This window comes from Eutrigla gurnardus (assembly GCF_963514095.1).
Source record: "Eutrigla gurnardus genome assembly, chromosome: 15".
NCBI lineage: Eukaryota > Metazoa > Chordata > Actinopteri > Perciformes > Triglidae > Eutrigla > Eutrigla gurnardus.
Genome location: NC_139938.1, coordinates 6,767,916 through 6,791,499, shown reverse-complemented (window position 1 = coordinate 6,791,499; position 23,584 = coordinate 6,767,916). Strand labels below are relative to the sequence as shown.

The 23,584-nt window shown below is 46.8% G+C and overlaps 1 protein-coding gene across 1 annotated transcript in view; it reads left to right on the top strand.

Annotated features, from left to right (window-relative positions):
- Positions 1 to 806: 806 nt before the first annotated feature.
- fam222ba (family with sequence similarity 222 member Ba) overlaps positions 807 to 23,584 on the top strand; it is a 28,668-nt gene continuing 5,890 nt past the window's right edge. The window contains exons 1-2 of the mRNA XM_084028619.1: positions 807 to 942; positions 19,995 to 20,122. Coding sequence (XP_083884745.1) covers positions 20,041 to 20,122 — 82 coding nt within the window. The 5' untranslated portion in view covers positions 807 to 942; positions 19,995 to 20,040. The remainder of the gene's footprint in view (positions 943 to 19,994; positions 20,123 to 23,584) is intronic.

Sequence of the window (23,584 nt, the reverse complement as noted above, 5' to 3'; positions counted from 1 at the left end):
GATGGCTCAGTTTGATGGATATGACTATGATGTGAATCGTGTGGCCGTCACAGTCACCATATAATCTCACTGAACTCCGAAAGGAGATTCTTAAACATGTTGGACCTTCCTCATCAATCCTCTTGGAGAATCTATAGCAAGGAGCAGTGAAGCTCCTCTGGAGGGTTGTGATACCCATTAAGATCTTTTTTTTCAATCGAACATGTTGGCCCATTATTGCTTACTAAATGCTACATCATCACTTTATTCTATTATATAATGGGAGTGTTACTGTATTAACTGATGATGAAGCCAGGTTTAACTACTTAATATATAGGCCCACTGTTGGGAGGTTTAATCAATCAAATAATGCATCGTATTTTATTAACTGATGATATATCTGATATATCTGATATATATATACATACATATATTATATCATATATATTATATATATATGATAAATCCTCAATAATTCCCTCTGAAATATGGTGGAGTAGAAGTAGCAGAAAGTAGAAATTCGCAATTTAAGTGCTTCAAATTGTACTTTTGCCTCCGTTTAGTTAATTTCCACCACTGGGTCAAATGGTCATTATATTTAATAACATCATTTAAATTTGAATAATTTAAAAGTTTTACGTGTATTTTTTTGATATTACACATCCGGCGCGATTATTTAACACGTCATTTCACCAAAGTAACTTTCCGCTTGGCAAACGTCGTACAAAACATTAGCCGTCCAATTAAATGTCCCACCGACTGTCCCTTTAAACCACTCGGCTGTCCTGCGCAGCGGCACCGCGCAGTCTGGATCGGTCCCAGGCACCGCGCATGCGCCGGAAGTTGCTGCCGCAGACAGCAGCAGCAGCAGTGATTCGGCGGCGCAGGGCAACGGGAGAAAATCTGTCCGTTTTAAACCATGGCGACGTACTAAACGATGCCTTTCGCAGAGGTAAACGGAGAGTAAGTAGTTGTATCTTGATAACACGGCTGTTGCCTGATACTGCGTGACATCCTCTCAAATGGTGGCATATATGTAAGGGAGGCTGGAGCGGGCAACAATGGGACTGTGTATGTTTCAGACTGGCTCCTGGCTAGGTTAGCTAGCCAGGAGCCTGGGCAGTCAGCTGGCACACTAACAGACTGGCAACCTGCAGGTTTACAGCTGCTATGCTGCTCCACTGTGCTGGCTGTACAGTTACTTGACTAACTGTCTTTTATCAGCCAACATTTTTTAATTGAGGCACCAAATGAGCCATAAATAATTGTTAAAGCTGCTGTTAACTGAATGAAACTGGGCTTCAGAGCTGTTTAGCTAGTTGTTTTTATTTTTTTTTGCATTATGATATCAACCAGTGAGGATTAAGCAGAGCTCCCTTTGCCTGCCAAATCATCATCATCGTGATTACATCTCCGTCACTGTGATTTTTTTTCGATGAACCCGATGCAGATAGTTATTTGTTCCACCTCTCAGGAGAAATGATAAGTTAATTTCCCGGAAGCAGCCAGCCGAGGGGGTGAAGTTGCGAGTGTGTTGATGCTGTGCTATTCAAAGTATGTTATAGCTGTCACTAAGTTGTCACCCGCTGCGAGTATCCGACACACTCATCGGCACGCGCATGCATACATCAGAACGTCGTCTGGCCCTCGTGATACAGATGCTGTGTGTGCGCGCGCGCGCCCACCTCGCTCGCAGCTGTCTGCAAATAGCACGCCTTGATATAACGACAGAGGAAAGTGTTCCCACCTTGCAAAGTGTTAAAGGTGATAACAAAAGGTTGACGTCACCGGGCTCATCCTGATCCTGCCGCACAACCTCGACCGCTGAGGAGGAGGAGGAGGAGGAGGAGTGCAGGAGGAGTAGTTTCAGAGGAGGCGAGCAGCTTCTTTTTTTCTTTGCCATACCGTCTAATGGTTGGTGTCTGGAAGGAAAAGGTCTTTCTCTGATCAAATTTCGGCTAACCTGAGGGCACACTTAACTAATGGGATCCTATCGATGTTCCTCCCCCTCCACGGCGGAATGTTAACGTTGCCACAGCCTGTCCGCGTTGTCTCCGGCTGCTCCGAGTGTGGCTTTATTGTTTGTAGTCGCTCTATAATGTCACGGAGCTTGACGGACGTGATTAAAAACCCGCAGTAAAAGCAAAGACTCCCGCGGTTGACTGGACTATGGAAGTGATCCGGTTTTACTCTGCACGTGGTAAGATGATAAAACTATGAAATGTCAAGAGATGATTAAAAAAAAAAAAAAAAAACTGCTTAGTCTGCATTTGCATGACGATTTTTGAAGTTTAATGAATCTGTTATGAAAGAAGCCGTTCTCTTTCCTCCTTTACCATAACAAAGGTGAGTGTTTAGTTCATGACAGCATGGAGGATGTGCTTAGTGATACTCAAACAGCAGCCTGACATTACTTGCCCAAAAGTGCAGTATTGCTAATGTAGCTCTCTTTCCCCCTACGTTTTTCCAAAGAGCAGATAATTAAATTTCAGATCTTGTTGTCTGGGAAACTCAGGCCCCGAGACTCCCTGCAATTATCGTGTAGAAGGAACCCTTTTTGCATCGGGGTGCTATGTTTCCCAGCACGATGAAGATTAATTAGGTCTTAAAAACAAATGACTGCGAGGCCTCACCCCATCTGTAAAATGCAGTTTGCCTCTAATGACGGCAATGACAGATACCCAGAAGAACCAGAGGAGGATGCAACAAAACTTGCTGTGCGATATCATGATGCAAAGGCTTGGCTAACAAGTGCAGAATTTGCAGTATTTCTTTATTGGAAATAGAAGTTTGACTTTGTATTTAGCTCTAATTATGCCCGATGCTGTGTGTCAGCTCTTTCTTATAACCAGAGCGGGTAAGCCTGAATGTCGAATGCAGCACCTGGCTCATTTCTTCATGTCATGCTGGTCAGCGTTGCAGAGAATGACGGCGTTCTGCCAAATTGAAATACCACTTGAATGCATGTGTTAATTAGATCTCTGCATGGCTTTTCAAAGTGTCTCTCCTCCTCTGCCCCTGAGGCATGTGCTGACTCTTTGACCTGTCACCGCAAACTCTTTGCTGATGGCAAACGGACGGGAAAGCAAGTTGCTTTTTTTGCTTTTTTTTCGGGGTCTGTTTTTCAGCCAACCGCTGACAATATTGGGATGTATTGATTACGTTGTGGGCAGAGGACGGTCATTTCCTCTAAAATACTTGGTAGCATCTTGGCTGCTTTAGCTTCTCAGTCTACAGTAGACAAGTTTAAACTAAGGCAGAAAAATAAATGTTATTGTAGAGAACATACACACCTACGTGTTTAAGCTCACTTGGGTTGATGCTTCAAAGTAGAGTAGTGAGAAGAGTTCATTGTGAATGTAATATGCTCACCCACACAGTTTTCTAGATACTAATCTTGCTGTATTAAACTTTCTTCTTGCAAGCAAATCATAGAAGCAGGTGTTGGCGATTGATGATTGCTTTCACAGGGCAAAATCAATCACTGTGAGGACCTTCCGCTGAATCCCAGATGTTCCGTGTTGCAGAAGGTTGTCCACGTGACAGCCCAACGTTCTGATTCCCAACATTAGGCCACTCACAGACAGCAGTAATAAGACGGTAACATCAAAGCTCTGCTTTATTTCTTGGAGATTTCAGAGCAGGACTATGAATAACAGATCACAAGGTACAAAGAGTGAACCAGAGAACTGGAGCAGATTTTGTGTTTCAGTCGTTGTTGGGATTCACAGGGAGCTCATTAAAATACATTGATTAGTAACGGCCCTGTTTCTGTGATTGTTGAGTGTGAAATGGTTGGTCTAACCAGCATATTTTTTTGATGCAGCGATTTTCCGTGGTGGAATAAGCCACTTGGCTGATGTTCACTTTGGTTTATTCAAAGCCAGTCATTTGATGTTGCATTTTAGAGAAGGTACTTGAATTGGAAATGTGTAACGGCTCTTCCTTTTCATATTCCTGCAGCGGCCTGTGTATGTTAAATCTCCTGCAGGTGTTGTCTGTGAATATAATGTGCGTGGCAGATTTTTATTTTCCTCTCCTCCTGTAGTTTAAGATGAGCAGCATTTGTTGAATAGCAACCATTTGCTAAATGAGACTGACCCCCGTGTCCCGGGCAGTAGGGCAGAGATTTCCCAGGTACTGATGATCTGCCAGTCAGCTCCAACTTTCAGTCCTCCGGTCACCAGGGCAGCTGTCAGCCAGTACTCACCCACTCAGCCACCCACCACTCGGAGAGACGCTCTGTGAGGTCAGCCGATGTCTTCCCAGCTGTACGTGGCTGTTTTCAGACGGAGGGCAGATGTTGGGGAGCCTTTGTGTGAAAGTCAGGAGACCCAGCGTGAGGGTCAAACGCAGGTCAGGCTCGGAGTAAAGAACTGCGGCCGCATGATGCATCCAGATCAGGTGGACATCATGGGCCAGTTCTGTATACCTCTGAGAATGAGGACCTGAAGGGTTCAGGCTGTGGGTCAAGCTGTTGCGTGGTATTTAGTTTGCTTCACATGGCTTCATTTATGTTGTGCCAAATGGCGACACAGGCCTGATTTGAAGTTACACTTTCTTTGTTTTCTTTGTTTGCTACGTTTTTGTTGTTGTTTTTTTTTTTCTTTGCATGGATTTGCATCCTAGCCGGTGGGTCCTATCGGGTCAAACAGCCCTGCTCTTGCCGACTAGTTTGCGTAATCGGCAAACCCGAGGCTCCGAGCCAGGTAGTGCTGCAACCTGACTTTACAAACACCAAAGGGCTTTCTGGAAATGTTGTGTCTTCAGCTTGAGGGCAATCGGGAAAGAATCTAAGCCTCGTGGTGCCATTCAAGGCAAAAGCAGCGTTCATAGCAGCAGGAGGAACAAGGCTTGGTTTAACACAGCATCTGTCTGATCAGGCTTGTCGGAGGAACTGGAGACGACAGGGCTGTTTATCCACCTCCATCTTACAGGCAGAAGAGCAGGGCAGATACTGTTATCTGTTTATGGCACGAGATAAGGTCGCTTCAATCGGATCACTGACCCTCCACTGACACTCTCCACCCCCAATACCAACCCTCTGTAATAAGAGGTTGCCAGGCGAGTCCCATATCACTCTTGAGTAATCCTAATAGATGCCATTAGCATGTCCGTGGTTATTGCTGCAGTTTTCCAACGTCCATGCCAACTGTACATATCAGGGCATCATTAGCCATCACCAGAGAGGCTCAGAGTCTGACCCGGTCTGCCGGGTCAGAAAGAATGCCACAACAAAGCGCCAGCAAAGCTGTAGGGGATATCAAGTGGAGGGGATAGAGGGAGAGTGAGCTCAAAGTGTCATTGTTGGCGCAGACATTAGATAAGGCTAAGCTACCAGAGGATTAAAGAGGGAGGAGATGTAAAATGCTGTCGGCTAATTGGGCTTTATTTTTAATATTTCAGAGGGTTCATTAGAGACTAAATTGGTAAAGGATTTCAGCTCTGGCTGTAGTCAAAGATTCTTTCTGGAATGGGATTTGCAACATGAAGGCAGATCACTTTGGTTAAAAGCCTTGTCTTTGAACACATCATATAGATTGTTTAAGGGCTGAATTCCTGTTGTGTTACATGGTTGCATTCCATCATTCTTGCCTCACTTTAATCCGTACGTAAACCGAACGTCATGCGTATTTTCTATTTAAAATCCTAGCTCTTACAAAAATAGAAATTGGAATAGTTTTTTGCTCTTTGTAACCTTTGAGATGACACAATAACCTGAAGGATGGCGTTGAGGGAATCATACGGTTATATTCTCCAGGATGACAATGCAGCGAGTGTATCTGAAGCCCTGACAAAGCTCGCCCTCGATGCTCGGAGGCTCGCTTTGTTAAGAGCCTGCTGGGGAGGGACTGAGGCCGAGGCAGGCGAGCGGTCAATGCGCGGCACTTTGCCGTGACCCTCCTCCGTTTATCATCGGTTGCACCACTTCTCCAGGCCTCAGTGTGTGGGCGTTTTTTTCTCTCTGAGCGTGCAGTGTACTGGAGTTCGAGCAGGCGCTTAGAATGGGGCCCTTTATAACCTCTTAACCCTCTGGTCCTGTTTGTGGCCATTGTTGGCCACAGTGAATGGTATCTCCGTGCCTTGAAAAGTAACCAGATGACATTCTTCCTGTTGTTCAAAAAGGCCCAGGGTTGTGTTGTGAAAAGCCACTGAAAGGATAGGCGAAGACTGTGACCTTCAGAGGCTAATCTCTGGCATGTCATTCACTGGCTGTTTGAAGCAAATGCGGACCTATCTCCCTGATAGCAATGCAGCCAGTCAAACAAGGCAGAAATTCATATTAGGTTTTCAACAGCTGCACCAAAAACAGTTTTTATTTTTTTATTGAACCTCCATTATAAAGGAACCAGAGAGTGTTTTATAGGGTCTGAACTGAATCGTTATTCCAGACAGGCAGTGTGTCTGACACCTACATTGTCCAAACAGTCCCTCCAGCCTGTGACTGAGCCCTCTGTACACAGACCTGTGGCATCAGCACCCCTCTGCACTGCATGCTGAAATACCGCCGCTGCTGTGAAAGCAGCGGGGATGAAATGCACTTAGTGAGACAGTAAACATCGGCACAGCTCTCAAACTAGCTTACGTTGTTTATGCCTCCTCCTCTCTGGTGTATTCGCTGCCTTCAGCCGGCTGCGTTTCCTGGAATGTGGCGAGATGCGGTTGTCGCTCTGCAGGGGGATGTTGGCTGTAATCACAGTTCATAGTTCAACTCTGTAGCCGGACTCAGCTGAGCAGCAATCGGACACACTTGACATAAACAAGTTTGTGTGCATTCAGATCATCTCAACTTGTTCATCATGAAGGTTGTTGGTCACACAATAGGAGCGTGTGCTTTTTTTCCCCTTTTTAATATTAAGAGGTTTAAAAGTTTTAAACTTTGAACCACAAACGTGTTTTTCTGCCGACACTGCCGATTTACATCCTTCATAGCATAATACGGCGTTGCCACCCAGTTGTAGAGATCTTCCATTGTGACTCTCAAAACCCCCTTAACCAGATGCTTTTAGTCGACACTGAAAACGAGTATTTAACCATGAATTTGTTCAAGGGGATTTGCCTTTCAGCACGTTAGAATACACTTTACTGGCTTTGGGCTGTCTTTGTGGCCGTCTAAATGATCCCTGAGAGCAGGTCTTTGAGTGAGAACGTTTTCTCCCTGCCGCCTGTGAATAGCACTCTGGCTGCCTGTGTTTCACGCTGTGCCACCTGTAAGGGGTTAAGATCCAGGTCAGAACTTTTGCAAGAGTCTGTTGTCTGGGGCCCTTTTTTCAGGAGCCGGTTGTGCCAAGGACTGACATGCAAAAAGAAAAGCTGTCAGGTTTTTTGGGCCTCTTTTGTCAGACATCTCTCAACAATAAATGATTGGCATATGATGGTGTCAGTGCCTTTGGCAGTGCTGGCTGGGTAAATCTCCCCATCGGGACGGCAATTTCCCCCTTTTGTTTGTGGCGGTTGAGCTCGAGAGCAAGAATGATGAAATTGACCATTATGTGCGATGCGTTTGCAGCCCTGCTTGCCCGTGCAAGGCGCTGTTGTTTACAATGGAAGCATTGAATTAGAGGAGGAAAATGTCAACTTTTATCATGCTAGCACAACCAATTTTTGCATTAGTCAGAAATATCCCCCGGAGTAGTGGAACATCCGCAGAATGTGATTGAGATAGAGAGGGAGGCGGGGTGGGGGCAGGGGAAGGAGGGTGGGCCACGCTTTTGAAAGGCATACTTGAAAGTGCTCGTGTGTAAGGAGTCCTGAGGCAGGTCGTGTTGCTGTGTGACAGAGAAGCATTCGTCTTGCTGTGGATCTGACATCCCAGGGTCTCATTGCGAGGGTTTGCCTGCGCTGCGTGTCGGCTTTCTGTAATTAATAGCCAGTAGCCCCCTCACCCCATCAAGGGACCAGGTGCTGCTTAGATCTGCTCCGACATGGAAAGACAGCAGATACGCTGGTGGTGGGTTTCACTGTTGTTCGGATAAAACTCACAGACATCGCCAACATCTCTCTCGCTGTAGATCGACTGTGTCCATATGAAACCACGAGTCCCAGCGCCAAAGATGATTTATCAGCGGCGGTGCACTTGTTGGTGAGAGATGCGGTTAATTTAGTGTGCATTGCGTGGAGCACCGTTGTACTCGTGTCCTGTGCTGTTTCGCCGGCTCGCGGCCCTGACAGATTGCCGTCCCGATGGGGAGATTTACCCAGCCAGCACTGCCAAAGGCACTGACACCATCATTAGGCTTTGATCAGCTGCAGTCTGCAAGGGGAAGAAGAGAGAGAGTAATATTCTTGATCTAATTACTAGGAGGCATTTCAGTCAGTGTAATATGTGATTTAACCTCTTGTCAGAGGCTATAAAAGGAAGCTGGGTTAATCTTCCTGGCAACCTCTTTTCCACGCAGGGGAGAGTGCCTTTAAATTTCCTTTTCCCATGAAGCTGGTTAAAACAAGCACACCGCTGCGGCGTGCTAACGCAGCACGGCCAACTTTCCACGGGAAATCTTTCAAGGCGAGACTTCTTTGACCTTTGGATGTTGGCAACAGCTGGTTCTCTAGAACTTATGTGCTAAATTAATTTAGAGAATTGCAAGTAGAACAAAAAAGCTGTGTTTTTGACTTCTGTATTCTTCTTCCAAATGGATTGTTTTGCAGCCCCCTTTGTTTTCTCTCTCTCTTTCTCTCTCTTTCTCTTTCTGTCTCACTCGTTCGTTCCTACGTTCCTTCTCTCCTTCTTCCTCTCTCTCACCATCACCACCCACACACTGCAGCACGATGATTGCAGGAGACTTGATTGAACAAATAGATTGTAAGTGCAATCGAGGGGTTTGGGTTAATCAGTCAAACATAGTTAAACAATTCTTTGGACATGGAGGGATTAGTCTTGCCTGCGTTGAGCTCATCAGAGCCCATTCTCCCCGGCGCTGGCTGGGCTTTTAGGGCCAAGGGCCACGGCCCCGCTGGCTCCATGGAGAACCACACACGCACCCCTCAGCATGCTCCATTGCCTCTGAATGCCCCACCACTCTTCTCTCCCTTTTGTTACAGAGTACAATTGGAATGATGGATTAGCAAATTAAATGCAGACCTTTCTATTCATGGCCAGCCTTGCTCAAAGTCTCATTCACTGGATCCATCACAATCCTATTTTAAAATGGTTACCAGGTTCACTCTATGGCCTTTAATTCTGTCAGAAAAGTGTCTTTTGCAAATGCTTTCTTTAAAAACGCTACCCCCCCCCCCACAACTTTCCCAACACTCAGTATCTTGTTTTTGCAGGATGACTTCCTGTACATTTTCTTGCCCTTGTATTCTGAGTGCTGATCACACTGATAGGAAGTGGCCCTGATATGATGATGTGTTGGCAAGCTCAGTGCACAGCTGCAGCCGGGCCGAGCCGGCTCTGAATTACCTGTGTTATTGTCTCCTCCGTGTTCCTGAGAGCAGACCACTGACCTGCCTGACCCACGTTCCCTTCCAGAAACCCATGATGCACTCTGTGGTGTCATATTTTTTTTTTCCCTCACAGTTTGAATTGTTTCTGGCGATGCTATCTCTGAATGTCACGTTCACAGCACCTCTGCTCATATGTTGTAACTAGAAAAATACATTTGATCATACTTGCTCAAACTTTAACTATATCCTTCCTGACCGCAATACATGAGACGGATAATCTGTGAAAAATTCCGTTTCCTCTGCCGACTTTTAGCGCTCCTGGAGGCATTTGCAAGATCCCACCGCGCCCGAAGGGATCAGTCACGGCTCGTGAACTCCGATCAGACTGTCAAAACTAGACATCGCTGACCAAATATGAATCAGGATTCTGTTACTGCATTGCCTTCTTCTCACCTCAGATGTTTTCATATTTTAGTGCATATTCAGTGCACGGTTCAGCTGTTAAATGAGAAGTTGTGCTCCAGACGGTGGGCGGAGGTTGGCTTGACTTGTTTTCAAGATGGTGGCCGGGGCACAAACTTTATGTAGGATATAGTGGCCTCTGAGCAAATATGATAATCGGGAAAATAGCTATCAACTATTTTCATCATTGATTAGTTGTTAAAGGAGTTATTTTGCTCAAAATAAACATCTCCTTTGCTGTAAGGAAGCTTTTCTCTGGCTTTTCTCTGTAGATATTGAATATCTTTGGCTTTTGGACTATTGGTCGGCAGTTGTGACCATGTTGATGTCCGTTTAATAGAAGATGAGCATTTATCTTCTCATAGCTGTTATATATCATATAGTGGTATTATCATAACATTGCTGAAATGTTTAAAGTTAATGTTTAGATTAAAATGCACTCTAAAAAGCTGATGATTATAAAGTCCACTGTAAACAACTTGACATGTGATTTTCCATACCTATGGATTTGGTCAATTTTACATAATTTAGTTTGTTGACCAGCCGTATATATATTCAGCATCCATCTTACAAAGGGCTCTTCTTATCTAACAGTTTTTCTTTCAGTGCAGCCCAAATTTAATTTCTATGTTATGAAGTTCAGTTTTTAAGCCCAGGTTCCACTTCTTTTTTTTTTGTCACAGATAACACAGGCCCTGCTATCTCTCCTCCCCCAATCCCCACTCCAGTGCAGTGTGATTGCTGTGCTCTGTGGAGACCCCAATTAGCAGGACTAGCAGGCCTCCTGAAGGTCACTCCCAGAGCTTCTGTGTGAGAACGGGGGAGGGCCGGGCCGGTCGGGAGCGGCTCAGGGAGTGACGGGGCCGAGACCCAGGAGTTCTCCCACAGTAACCACACATTCTTAACAGCAATAGCAGTTTACATATTCTTCTTTCTGCGTTGCATGCTGGTGGCTAAAAGTGACTCAGGATTTTGCTAAAGGTCAAGTGTCCTCCACGGACTGCCGTAGTATTCTGTGACCATATCTGAGAGATCCATTTGTCATTAGCTTCAGAGTCCCCTACTTCATCAGCCCGCGTCTGGTGTCTGCTATCTGGGCCTGATTGATGGCTCTGTCATTATTGCAGTGAACGGGGGTCGATGGCAAAAATTTGCTGCTGGGTGCATTAATGCTGTGCTCAACGGCATAGACCTTTGAGCATGCCTCATCAGTCTTGAATCATTGGACGGCCGCAGGAGATCTGAGATGAGCGGGTGTGATGCAAGAAAGCAAGAGTGAGCGATAGGAGAAGGAGTTTTATCATCTGAGCTAACTCTATTACTCATACGACGCTATCTCACTGGTACAGGCCAGGAGAAAAGATAAGCTTCATTTTATATATTATATTTTGGTCTATACCAAAAACTATGGATACCCAGTTGTGGTGGAATTTAATTTAAATCCTCCTGAACTGGTGTCAGGGGCAAAATATAGAAAACAAAGTGCTAAATCAGAAAGTGAAGATTGATCAATAATGCTGTGGTGGTTGTGTGACATTGGGCTCGTTTGCGTTGGTTTTGCAGTGATTGTTTTTTGTATATTAAACCCAGTACCTGTGTAGGAGTAAAAATCCTGGTGCCATGACAACACCAGTACACAGCAGCAGTATGTGTAAGCACACAGGCAGACAGACAGGCAGACGGACGAGGGCCCTGCGAGCCGGGGAGGGCCAGATGTTCCCTTTGCAGACACAGAGGTGAGATGTTTGCCATGCCGGCCCCGTGTTTGCAGAGCTCTCCACGGAGCCACCGGCCGGCTGCCCAGTGCCCCGAGCCAGTGTCTGCTGGGGGGGGGGGGGGGGGGGGGGGGGAGGACTGGGGGCTCACATGTACACAGGAGATGAAGGCGAGACCACAAATGTCTTGTGTGTCACAAGGGGCCAAAAGGAGCGCATCTCGCACAACCCTGTCTGGTGGGGGGAAAAAAAGACCTCTTTCATTCGTCGGCCGGTCTGTAGGTGCGAAGGGGACTCGTTTGGTCTCGCCGGAGGCCAGACTGAATGTCAGAGCTGCCACGGAGGCGGCTGACCTTACCAACCCTGCGTAGACGCAGGATGGAGACAGATCAGCTTCTATCAAACATATACACAGCAGGGTTTGGAATCGGCATGTAGGCATTTGTTTTTTACTCTTGCGGCTGCAGCAGAATATTTTCACCGCTGTACATCCAGCAGACCTGCGTCTCAGTAATCACCTCAACCAGTGTACCCTCCACTGAATATTAATGTGAGTTTTTTTTCTTTGCATTTAATGTATGACATTTGAAAAATACTGCAACAGAAGCTTTACAAGCAATAATAAATGAAACTGTATATAAAATAACCCACAGTTAAAGTCGAGGCTGGTTCAGTTAAATCCATCAGTGTAATCACAAATGATTGAGTGGCCCAAAGTTATTACAGCATGTTAATTATTGGGAAAAACATTTTATTTTACATATATAGACACGACTAACACTTTTATTATGTCACAAGTCACGGTTAGGCCATTAAGGTGTTTAAACCAACAGCATGTGAGCAACGCGCTGGCATTAAATAAGAAGACTAATGGTAAACAAGATTATGTTTTTTAATGCGTAATAATAAAAGGTTGAATTGTTTGAATGAGTCCTCCTGCACCTAATTAGGTGTGTGTGTGTGTGTGTGTGTGTGTGTGTGTGTGTGTGTGTGTGTGTGTGTGTGTGTGTGTGTGTGTGTGTGTGTGTGTGTGTGTGTGTGTGTGTGTGTGTGTGTGTGTGTGTGTGTGTGTGTGTGTGTGTGTGTGTGTGTGTGTGTGTGTGTGTGTGTCATATGGGAGAGAGGCCAGTTAGCATAATGGCAAAGTGGATAAATCTCTCACAGCAGGCCTGTGTAACACTGGAAGCTGTTTTTGTGCGTTAAGCCCTTTTAGGATGATTTGTGAGAGTCAGCGTTTGCCAGTTCTGCCGAGCATAGCTGCTCTGACCCCCCTCTTAAATCAGCCTAGCTGCACTCGCAAACAGGCCGCCGCTGGTTAATGCTGGGTCAATATATGGGTCTGGGTGGGACAAACATAGCGAGGCTTAACTTTTTTCCCCCTTCTCTCCGTTAAACACAGTGTACATGTCAATAAGGAGACACTGGAAATTCTATGAGGCCGTTATTCCTGCAGAGCAAAATGTATATGCAGGTTTGCCGGTGTAATTTCCTGTGTATATGTATGTGTGAAAGAGAGAGAGAGAGAGAGAGCGATGGTGGAACAGCTGCATTGATTTGGTTTTGTTTGCTGAGCACTCGGAGCAGAAATGTAAGCTGTGGGAACACCTGGAGAGAGGGGAAAATGGGAGAAGAGGAGGTGGTGGTGGTGGTGGTGGTGTCAGCTCTGCTCTTGGCTCTGTGCCAAGCATATACACACACACACACACACACACACACACACACACACACACACACACACACACACATGCACACCTCTGGTGTGTGAGGGCAGCCTGGGATCCCAATCAGCAGCACTTAACAAAGCTTTCCTCTTTCTCCCTTTAATCGCAGGCTCAATTTGTCACTGGGGTGTCCAATTTCTGATAAGCGCTTTGACTGAGCGAGGCGAGGTGGGTGTGGGGAGGAACACAAAATGGATGCACCTGCTAACAAATGAAATCAAACCACTCCATCTTCATTTCCCCTGTTTTCCGCCAGCTGGAACAATGCTGCCGCGCTTTAGCTCTCGGCACATTGAGTTATTTCCCACTAACCAGGGAAATGGCCTGGCCGACTTACAGTCAAATAGTTAGGACACGCTCAAAAGTCTGCTTTTTTTTTTACCTCCAATGGGCAACCGGACCTGTTTCTATTTCAGACCTGAAAGGAATTTAAAGCCAGTACAGGCAGTTTATTTTAGAAGCATTTTTTTGTTGTATTTTTTGAAATTCTTGCAGCAATGAATAAATCAAATGCTTGTACAAAAGAAGTGGTATCTGTGGCTGCAGCAGGCCTGTAATAAGCCCGTCCAATCATTTAATTCGGCCCGCATGAGGTGATTGGACGGCCTACCTGCGTGCACTCGGCAGACAAAACCCCCCACTACTAACATGTTAACTCAGCTGCAAGTACGTTCCTTGTTTACCTTCATTCTCATAATGTTAGATGTTTTCATGTGGAAGAGACGAGAGGCGTTTGGATACGGTTGCCGATGACGACGCTCTCGTCTCCAGCAGCAGTCAGGCAGGCAAACTTTGGAAGGAGTTAAAAATCAAATTTCCTCTTGCTGGTTTCTCTAAAGTTGCCTCACCCCAGCTTTAATGTAGAAGACTAATTGCACAATTTCCTCTCCGTCACGATGTATTTTCACAGAGCAGGACAGGTAGAACATATTGGATACATATTTCATTCATCGAGCGTTTGTCAGCAGTAGATCGGTTCAACACAGCCTCGTCTGTTTGTTTCGGTCCCTTCATTCTGCCCACTCCACAACTCTGAGGTTTATAACCAAGCTTTCACACAAGCAAGCAACTTGAAAAACCAGCTGCTTGAAGTCTGACGATTTCTATCACTTCACATACCCTGATGTGCACACACACACACACACACACACACACACACACACACACACACACACACACACACACACACTGATGGCAGATTACCGGTATTCCAGTGTCTGTGTTGTTTTAACCATGCCATCCCAGTTCAAGCCCACAGTCTGGCATCCGACACGGCAGCATGTGACTCAGCACATTGTTGTCTGGTGTGATATGGGGAAATGTGAAGATAACGTTGATGTGGTGGCACCACACGGGAGATGAAAGGGAGCAGTGTTGCTCTTCTATGTATGAGTGATGTCTCCTGAGCTGTGTGATCTGATGGGTTTCTACAGAGGAACGAGTCTCTTCCACGGTGTTTACTTGGGCTCCTGTGCCTCTCAGTGTTTTTCTACTGTTGCATGTCCAATACACCGAGCTAGCGTAGCTCCAGGGATGACAACAGACATGGGACGATATGAATATGCCACTGCTATTCATGATATTTTCCTGATAATCGTTAGAGTATGCTTAAAACTCACCATGATCAACTTGTTTTTTATTATTGCGATCCGTAATAAAATATTATATCGTCCCTAGATGTGAATGTTGATCTATTGGACCTCCAGTCTGCAGTTTGGGTCCAAATATCCCAACAACTTTTGCCAATATATTTTGAAAAGACATTCATGGTCCCCAGACGGTTCCTCTTTCCAGTGAAATATTATATTTATGGTGTTAGCATTTAGTTAACCTACAGCCTCACCACGTTGACATTTGCTTCCAAATACAACTATAGTTTTTTAAATTGCAATACTGAGTCAGAACAGGCCCGACCTCTGAACATTGTCATGGCTGATTTTAGAACGGCCCCTGATTTAAATCGACTTATTTCATGTATTAATCATGAGTTATTGTGAGGTGTAAAAATAGTGTAAGTGAATCAAATGTAGTCTCTAGAGTTGCATCATGAGATCTGCTTTCCTTTTGCTTTTACTTTGTCAGATCTCCCCCCCCCCCCCCCTCCCTCAAGTGGTTTAAGACTGTCATGTCTGAGAGTAGGCTGGCTTATTCCTCACTCAGGCGTGCCCAGCTTCTGGCTGCACTCTGGATGGATTTGCAGCAGATAAATAAATAACTAGGCTGGCACCCCTCACTTTGGATCCCCTCTGTTTTGGCAGGCCATCCACACTGCATTTTCTATCAGGTGTAAACATGTCTGTCAAACGGCACAGCCGGGGCCCCCGGCACGCATGCGGCGCTGCCAGCACTTTCAGTCTGACCTTGGCCGGGCCTGGCATGACTGAGCACACTTAGCTCTACCTTCCACATTTGTAGAGCTCCTCAGGAAGGCGAGTGGGCTTAAGTGGCTGTTAGTGAAACTGACCCTAAGTTGAGGAATGGACCTTGGCTGGTTGTCCGCACAGTGCTGACGTGGTGGACGGGCAGCGGCCATGACAGGAGTACCGCTGACTTCTTTGCTGTGAGGAGCTGTGGACAATGGACATCATCCAAGGCCACAGGCCCCAAACGTCCCAAACCGTCCCCAACCAGCTGGGAATGAGGTCCCATCGATAAGGAGAGGCCTCATAGTTTGGAAGTGTGCTTCCTTTTCTTAATATTATGCATCACAGCTCCTGTACGAGTCCGTCTCCTCACTGTGAAACCACCTCTCCGTATCTGACACATATGCAAAGATTTCGTCGATCCAGCTGTGGACTATGCATTATTCCAGGGGCACGCTGTCTCTCCGCTCCATATCCACCATCTCACCTCGGGGAACTGTCACTTTTTCATCAGTTAGTTACTGAGCATTCATACAGCCTCTCAGTTGTTTGGCAGACCCCCTTCCCGCCCCATCCCTAAAGAAGTGTAGTTTCAAGTAGCTGTCTTCCTCTCTCCCACACTACTGCAGCAGTTTCCTCCTCTGACAGTTTGCTGTCTGACACCCCGTGTCTCGCATCCTCGGAAACCACTATTTTACAGACTCGCAGTTTGTGTGCCAGTTGAGTTTGGGTTGGTCGACGTCTGTTGGTTTTTTCAACCACCGCTCACTATCGTGACCGTCTCCCACTCTCTCGCCCTTTCTCTTTTGCTGTGAGATAACGGGCCAGGTTGACGAGGGGTCTCTGCTGACTGAAAAAGCAAACGGCCCGTCCCAAACGCCTCGGGATGTGCTGGAATCATCGGGATCCATTGTGTGAGGCCATGAACCAGCCCGTCACGGCCCAACATGCCCGTGGCCCTCTGCTAGCAACAGAAATCCTTTTCTTCCTCCTGTTGTTTGTAAAGCCTGATGGGCTAATGAAGGCCATACCGATGTGTCATTTCTTCCTGACGTTCTCAGAAGCCAAGGCTTTTCCCCCTTTCTTTTGACAGAACGCTCTGGCTTGGTATTCAAGGGTAAAAAGCTATTCTCTATTTCCTGCTCCTTTTCTTTCTTTACCTCCTATTCAGAGACTCGGGCTTGCAAAGAAAAGTAATTTCACTCTCTGTCCCTGAGAGAATCAGCGCAGTGAAGTTGCATTGAATTTCTACTGCAACATTTTTTTTCTTGGCTCTATTTCAGACCCATAACCTGGGGGTAAACATGCAATTAGAATAACAGCAGCTTGCTTTCTCCTCTCCTCTCCTTCAGCCGTTAGCGCAAGCAATGTAAAACATGGTGACTAGGTTCTCTTAATTGCTCTTGCTTTTAATTGGTATAGAAAAGCTGTAAATATATTAAAACCAGCAACCAAACATCCGTTTTCACCTTTTCCCCTCATTGTTTTTTTTTTTTTCTTTGTTTTTCTCCTCTAATATTGCTGTATGTGTCCTTATAATGAGCTTATTTTTGGTGTACAATCCTCGCCTTTTCTCAGGCGTTTATACTGGTGGATATTTCAATAAATGATTTCCTGTGCAATTAGCCCGATGCAATTCCCAAATTTCGAACAAATGCAGATCCTGGTTGATGAGGAGGATATTGATCAAAGGATTCGACATAAATGCAGTCAGCTGCTCTAATTTCCTAAATGACTTCTGTCTATCCTGTTCCTTCTTCTCCGGCTAATGCTTTTTGAAAATCGTTCAAATGGCTTTCTTTTGCTCCTTCCCCACCGAGGAATGAAAAGAAAATATAGGTCAGCTTTTATGGGAGCAATTTGACACATGACACAAGCCATGCGCATCACTTGCTCAAGTCCTGCTTTGTCTGCTCGCCTTTATGTGTCTATAATGAAAGCCACAAAGTTATTCGCACACTTTTATTACGATTCTATAAGTAGCTGGTGGAGACTTGCCGAGTCACGGGGGCCCTCCCCTAATACTCTGAGAACCCCGTGGTGTCTGTCTGCATGGGGCTGATAGTGTGAGACGCCTGGCTAAACTCCACCAAGCCAATCCCCGCTCCGCAGGCCGGCCCAGCTGGCTCGGCCCGGCCGCCACAGACGCAACTCTGTTTCCACTCGGGACAGGAGGGGCTGTGTCTCGACATCACAAAGGCCACTAAGCCATTGGGGGAGACACCTATTCGCCTGGATGTGCGGATGGCTGGAGAGACGAGCCCCAGTCCGGGCCAGGCTAAACCCCCTGCATAGCCGTCGGAGGGAAATTAGGACTCGACAGAAGCCGCCAGCCGAGCCAGTCACGTGCCAATTACGACCTCGGTCCCCGTCAGGACTTGACATCCTATCAGGTGTGGTGATCCTGCTACTAACACAAATAGTCCATGCGTAGGAAAAAAAGCCTCTGTGGTAGCAGGTGCCTTTGTAGAACGTGCCAGTGTTTGGCGTGTGATGTATATTTGAAGTCGCTGTGGCAGCGGCGCTGATGGGCGAGTCTGTAGACGTCAGGATACTGTCTGCTGGGTTTCATCTCCTCCTGCTCGGCTCCGTAGAGCAGATTGTCAGCCGGGGCATTACCATAGGCTGACCTTTGCCGCTGCACTCCCCACTGCACAGCTTTCTGACATTCAGGGGAGCTGTGGGGGAGGCAGGAGGGGGGGCAGGCTGATGGCCTGTTGGCTGTTTTTTGCCCGTAGTGCGTTGATGTGTGTGCTCTTATAACAAACGCACAGTTTATGCTGGTGTGGGTTCCCCCCCCCCCCCCCCCCCCCCCCACATCGTTTCAGTCTCTCGCCACCATTTGATATTTACTTTCTCTCTCCACCCAAAACCTGTCTGTTGTCAAAGCGATTGCTGTTATCTTTGTGTGAAATCTTGGCACCCTGATAAATGAGAGCGCGCTGGAAATCTCGCCTGCTGACATCAGGGCGCTGTGTACCTAAAATCCTTCCAAGGCCGAGGTAAAAGAATAACATATCAGGCCAATTAAAGTTAATGCATGGTGACACGCTGAATCGAGGGCAGGGATTGCTGCCATATGGCGGTCCAGGCTGTAAATCAGAAAAGCAGGGGAGAGGGAGGGGGGGAGGTGGGGAGTGGCGTGAGGCTGGGTAACAGAAAGGGTGACGCAGCATCAACGGCACAGAACAACCGCAAAATCCTCAGATCTGTCTCTAGACTGCAGCCTCGCCACCCCCCCTCTCTCTCCCCCCCACCACCACCGCCCTGCCCCTGCGGCACCCTAAGGTGTAACGCTCACAGGTATCTGTGTAGAATTGGCAGCTTCATTAAGGCTTGTTTTTTCTCCTCTCGCTGGGAGGATTTAAATGAGCTGTCATCCTGACCTTTCTGAGCTCCTGCTTTTTAAAGCAAGTTCACCCACCCCCCCCACCACCACCACCGCACCCATCTTCCTCTCTTCCCACCTTTCTCTCTCACTTTGTCACTCTTTCCTCCGCTTGTCTTTCCTCCCTGCAGGGGGGGGGGGGGGGACACTTTTAAGCCATCACCCTGCGGCAGACAGGCATGCCAAGGTTGTTTTGTGGGTAATTGCCTCCCTCATAGACGCTGTTTGTCTGTGCACACTTTGCCGCCCCTCTTCTGATGCCACGCAGCAAAAGGGGAGGGCACGGACTCTGTAGACTTAATTTGCTCCCCGACTGTTCTTCAGTGCTGATTGAGCAAGCATCTGTGGTGTTTTGAATACAGCAGTAAGCCAAGTGGAGCATGGCTAACGCTTTCTCCCTCGCTATTACATCAGGTTACTGCACAAAGTGGCAGGCATTTATTGGAACCGGCTGCATTGTTAATGTCCCCAAAATAAAGGCTTCTTCGAGGTCTAGAGGACTTCAGTATCGATCAGAGACTCTTAAGTTGTCGGCACCGGGCCTCCTAAGTGTGTTCTGTTTGAGTGTACAGGAGTCATTAATTCCCTCCTCCGTGGTCTGGTGGAGTCGGAGACCTCGAGCGCAGGTAGCAAGGTCCAACTAGCTGACTAACATGCAGGAGGAGGGTCGGATTTAAAGCCGCCGGTCCCTCAGGCCCCGGTCTGCGCGCTTTACTTCAGCTGTTTGATGTTTAATTGAAGTTGTTATTGGCACCAAATGTCACCTTACCTGATGCTCCAGGTGTGAATCGCTTTCTAATTGAAAGGTAACCATGTCTCCCTCAGCCCCGTGCCTCCGGGGATCCACCACAAACTTCCATTAGTCTGGACCCAGCCTCTGTATCACCACGCACCATGTGCTGCCCTGCAGTTATGTCTGACTGCTGACCTCTCCCTCCCCCTCCCTCCCCCTCTCTCCCCCTCTCTGTCTCTGCAGTGTGAGGAGAAGTGTGTGTCCCATGTTGCATTAGTGTCTGTGTGAAATGCTGGCCTGTCTGCCAGGGCCAGGTGACCTCCCCCTCCAGCTTCTCCCCCACACGCAGATGAACACTGGACATCAGAAATGTAAGTATTTTTCGGGAAACGCACACACTGTTCACCACCAGCATCCCACACAACAATCCAAGCTGTTACAATCCTGCTGCCCGCCCCGCGTCACACGGCCATGCCAGGCCTGGCCTGCTTCTCTTCTGCAGCCTCGCGTTAAAACCAGAAAGAGAGATTGAATATTTTGTGCTCCGGGATCACAGATCCGTCTTCAAGGGAAATTAGGATGAGCTGCACCATTAATTAGCTGATGAACAAGGATCTGGCCTCCTTCCCTCTCCTCGTCGCCCCTGAAAATCTGTCAGCCACGAGAGTGGCGCCGTGCGTGCGTACCGCGACGCCGTCGTCACATCCATGTGTCGGGTTTGACCGTCTCCGAGGCGTCTCGCCATCAGGACGAGTCCGTCACTGTCAGGCCGGCAGACACATTGCGGCTGAGTGGTTTTGACCCGACGATCTTGTAATGAGAGTGAATTTAAGAAGCAATCTGCCGGCCCGGTTTAACGGCAGACCAGTCGGAGCTGGCCCAGTTAATTCAATGTGTTTTAGATTTTTTCACCATTCGACTGCTGACAAACTTGGACTCTACACAAGTGTGAGGGACTGCTAACTGTCTTTTGAGATTAATGTTGACAAACTGATGAATGGAAGTGGTAACGCTTCGTAAGTGTGGTCTTCTTTCCTTTGTCCTTTCAGCACTTAACACATTTAAACTGATTTCTCTGTCGTGTAAAGATAATTTATCCCTTTTTAGATACATCTAAATGTTCTAAATTTTCAATAAAATGTACATCAATGCCCGCGCTATACAGTCACATTTTTTTAATATCCATCCAAAAGTCAACCATTTCCAGACGTTGACTTCAGCCCGTCCAGTTGGTCAGCTTGATTTATTCCATCATAAGAAGTCCACATCTCCCTTTTCTTCCTGCCCATTTCCATCAGAGTGGAAACTCGGCTCCGGCTTGACCCATTTCTGCAGCAGTTTTTTTTTCTTTCCTTTTTTGTTGTAAAAGGCTCCAGCTCATCAAGACTGTAATTTCAGAATCCCAGTAATCAGCCAACCCCCAGGAGATCAGCAAGTGTGAGGGAGTCTGCTAAGTGCCAACGTCTGTTGCTCCACTCAGGCAGGCTTGTGACATAGTGCAGCCATCAGCTACACCCGTCCTCTGCTCTTCCTTTATGTGACACACCAAGACACATCAGAGCACGAGGCGAAACTAGGGTTCAATTTGTTTTTCTGCCCAACGCTGTAATCCATTTTGGTGATGGAGCATGCTTCCCACAACACCAACGGTCCTAGATGTGTAATTTCAATCTATTTTTTTCTCCCCCTCCTCGTCATTCTCCTTTTTTCTTTTCATCCGCTCTTCAAAGTATCATTAACAGACATGGTGTTACATCAAAGCAGTGGAGCTGTTTTTCATTTAAGACTAAATCAGTTTTTGTCAAAGCGCCATAGGAAAAAATACAAAATCTGTACACTCTCGCGTCGGCCGTCTTGCCGTCTCCTATCCCGCCCCTGTGGATCACCTTCTGGATGCTCGCAGGTTTTTGCCGTCGTGTTTTGTTTCCCTGTACGCCGCCGCCGCGCGCAGCCAGAATCAGGCCTCAACCCTCAAGTAACACTTTGCCGTCTCGCTCCCGGCTGTCCAAAGGGCTCCTTGTCTCTGCGGAGCCCCATCGTTTACGCAGCACGGAGGCTCATTTGACAGCTTAACTCTGTGAGAGGTGTGCTTGGCTGCTTTTTAGGTGAAATTCATAGACCAGTTGTCACTTGAAATCTTTATTCAATACTCTGACAAGTTCCTGCAGAAAGAAAGGGGGAAAAAAACACATAATTAACTCCTTTGTGTTCCCTTTCGTCTATCCTTGAGCACTTTCCTTTGAGCTACTCTGTGCGCTCTGATGCTCAGCCTTATTTTACAGAATCTCGTCTTTGACACTTTCCCCTCCCGCTATTTTCAGTACGAGACCGCCGGGCTCGCCGTGCGCTGCCGCCGCTCCTGCAGGTGAATCTGCACACAGAGAGCCATTTAAAGTTACGAGCTTACAGGTTGTCGTCAGAGTCAAGGCCGGAGCAGCTGCTCTATTTATCATCGGGGATTGACTGTTAACGGATGACGGCTGTGAAATGTAAAGGCTGTCAGAGGAGTAGATTAGGTTCGCAAAGAGTCAGCGGTGGGTCACAAAGAAGGCGGCTCATGTCCTCCAAGGCAGGATGACTCAAGTAGCACAAAGTGGCCCTTGGTCTTCAGTTCTCGCTGGCAGAACAAACAGTGAGTACAGCTGGGCCACTTGGCAGATTTCCATATCTCAATCCCTACTGAGATGAAAAGCAACCATCTTCTCGTTCGCTCCTTGTAATATTTTCCATTTTTCAAAGGTCTTGGTATATCAGCAGGGGAGGCTCCGCTCAAACGTCTTTAAAAATGTAAGGAGGTGGCCTCATGTGGGAAACCAGACTCACGTGTCTAATTTGATGCCGAAGCTTCAGACCTAATTTCCTGCTCTTGTGTGAAAATCGCAATTTACAGCAGCATGAGCCCCGTCCCCCCCGCTGCTTAAACCTTGTTCAATAAAAACAGTAGTTTGAATTAAAGAAAGCCTAATTAGCGCCTGCTGACTGTGCACTTGTGTTCCAGCTAGCTAGCTAGCAGCGGGGTAATTAACGCGAGGCCAGACCGTCCCGTTTCCCCTGCTCCCTCCTTGGGAACGTGCTCGGTTGGAGATCTGAGGGATGATATGCTCGCAGCCACCAGCAGCCGCCTACAAACTTCACTCATATCCTCATTAACCCTCGCTTGATACTTTATAAGCTGCTTTACTTCTCCAGGTTCCAGGTTCAGGTTGAAATGCTAATCAGCTGCACTTACTTACTGGAAAACACAATCAAAAGCAGCCAGAACAACCTTTAAACAGCTGTTAACAGCAATAGGTTGATTTTATCCACTGATTTGGAAAAACTACTCTCAACAGCAATTTAACGATTTCACTACAGGTTTTACAGCATTCCTGCTAAACCCTTCATTCTGATTTCTTTTTCTTTTTTTTTATCTCAAAATGCCTGCCGAAGCTTTGTTAAGAATGTATAATCCCTTTTCCAATTTAATGGATTGGTCAGTTTCCAGACATTGACATTGCTTCCTTTGCTACTTGCCTGAGTCTTACAACTAAAGTGTAAAACTCATTACACAAGTGCCAGTGGCGAGCTGTACACAGTTACATGCTGGCTGCTACAGCTCTCAATCGAGAAGCTATATTTCTAACATTTGTTCAATTCCCCTAAATACTAATGTATTTATTGTTCATTTTTAAGGTATTGCATTATTCAGATTTCACTAAACAATCCTGGGCAATATTATTAAAAGGCAACATTTAGTTTGGGTCTCTCATGTGAACAGTTATATGTAGGACTGTTACAGTCTGAACTATGCAGAAACCAAACGTCTCGTCTGTGGTTGTGATCGATCACGCTTG